Raw genomic sequence first — 1,427 nt, forward strand, 5'->3', positions numbered from 1 at the left:
AGGTTCTTTATATAGTATGTGTGGATCCATCTAATCCACAGGTTATCTTGCTTGTGCTCAATATCCCACGATTGTTTAGCTATTGCTGCTCTATTCCACAAGTACAAATTAGTGATATTCAAGCCACCTACACTCTTGGTCATGCAGACTCTCTCCTATGCTACAGGAGCTTTTTTAGTGGTAGTACCAGACCCAGACCATAAGTAACTCCTACAGCGAGCCTCTAGCAACTTCAGGACCTTAATAGGAAATATAAACAACTGGGCCCAAAAGGCTTGAATACCAAAAAGAACTGATTTAATAAGCTGCATTCTCCCAGCATAAGACAATTTCCTAGCTGTGCAAGATGAAATCCTAGATATTATCCTTGTCAAGAGGGGTTTCCATTGTATAAGGGAGAATTTTTGGGTAAAGAGGGGCACACCTAAGTATTTGAAGGGGAGTGTGCCATGAGAGTATCCCAAATGACTAAGTATGCTTTCCTGGTCTGCCTGTTTTACTCCACCAAAGTAAACTAAACTTTTCCCCAAATTTGCTTGAAGCCCAGAAGCTTGGGAGAATATAGTGAAGTATTTATGCATTAAGCAAACAGATGACAGGTCACCTCTAGTGAACAATAGCAGGTCATATGCAAAACACAAGTGACTCAATCCCAGCTTTGCACACTTAGGGTGAAACTAGAACTCCTTAATCTCTTTGAGGCCATTGAGCATCCTGCTAAGGTATTCCATACCAATAGCAAAAAGGAAAGGTGACATAGGGTCACCTTGCCTTAGACCTCTAGCAGCTTCAAATGGTAAAGTGGGTTCTCCATTAATAATGATACTATAACTAACAGTAGAAACACACTCCAGGACCCAAGTGGTATATTTTGTAGGAAAGCCAAGTTCCTCCATGACCTGTTTTAGATACACCCATTCTATGGAGTCATATGCCTCTTGTAGATCTATTTTAATCATGCGCCTAGGAGAAACATGCTTTCTATTGTAACCTTGAACTAACTCATGAGCTAGTACAATATTGTCCCCCAGTTTTCTACCAGGAATGAACCCAGCCTGAGCCTCACAGATTATAGTACTCATCACTTTTTGCATCCTATTACCAGAATCTTAGATATCAACTTGTACATAACAATGCAGTAAGCAATAAGTTTGTACTCTCTTATAGTAGTAGGGTGCTTAGTTTTAGGGATTAAGGTAATAAAGGTGCAATTAATAGGTTTGTACATTGTACCTTGGTTGAAGAAATCTAGAACAACTTCCATTACATCTTGTTTCACAGTGTTCCAGGATTTTTTAAAGAGGACTGCATTGTAACCATCAATTCCTGGAGCTTTGTCATCTCTAATAGCCTTCAGACTTCTATATAATTTCGGCTTAAAATCGATGTGTGTCGTCAACGCATAAGTCTTTGTCGTTGAGACAAAA

The 1,427-nt window shown here is 39.5% G+C and overlaps 1 protein-coding gene across 1 annotated transcript; it reads right to left on the bottom strand.

Moving 5' to 3' along the window:
- Positions 1-677: 677 nt before the first annotated feature.
- Positions 678-1,094, bottom strand: LOC132034634 (secreted RxLR effector protein 78-like). Its single transcript, XM_059425019.1, has one exon. The coding sequence runs from the start codon at positions 1,092-1,094 to the stop codon at positions 678-680; it is 417 nt and encodes a 138-aa protein (XP_059281002.1).
- Positions 1,095-1,427: the final 333 nt, after the last annotated feature.

Source organism: Lycium ferocissimum, chromosome 10 (genome assembly GCF_029784015.1).
Source record: "Lycium ferocissimum isolate CSIRO_LF1 chromosome 10, AGI_CSIRO_Lferr_CH_V1, whole genome shotgun sequence".
In the NCBI taxonomy this organism is placed as follows: Eukaryota; Viridiplantae; Streptophyta; class Magnoliopsida; order Solanales; family Solanaceae; genus Lycium; species Lycium ferocissimum.

Excerpts from the sequence above, each read along its gene's own strand:
- LOC132034634 (XM_059425019.1), bottom strand. The coding sequence starts at position 1,094 with ATGCAAAAAGTGATGAGTACTATAATCTGTGAGGCTCAGGCTGGGTTC.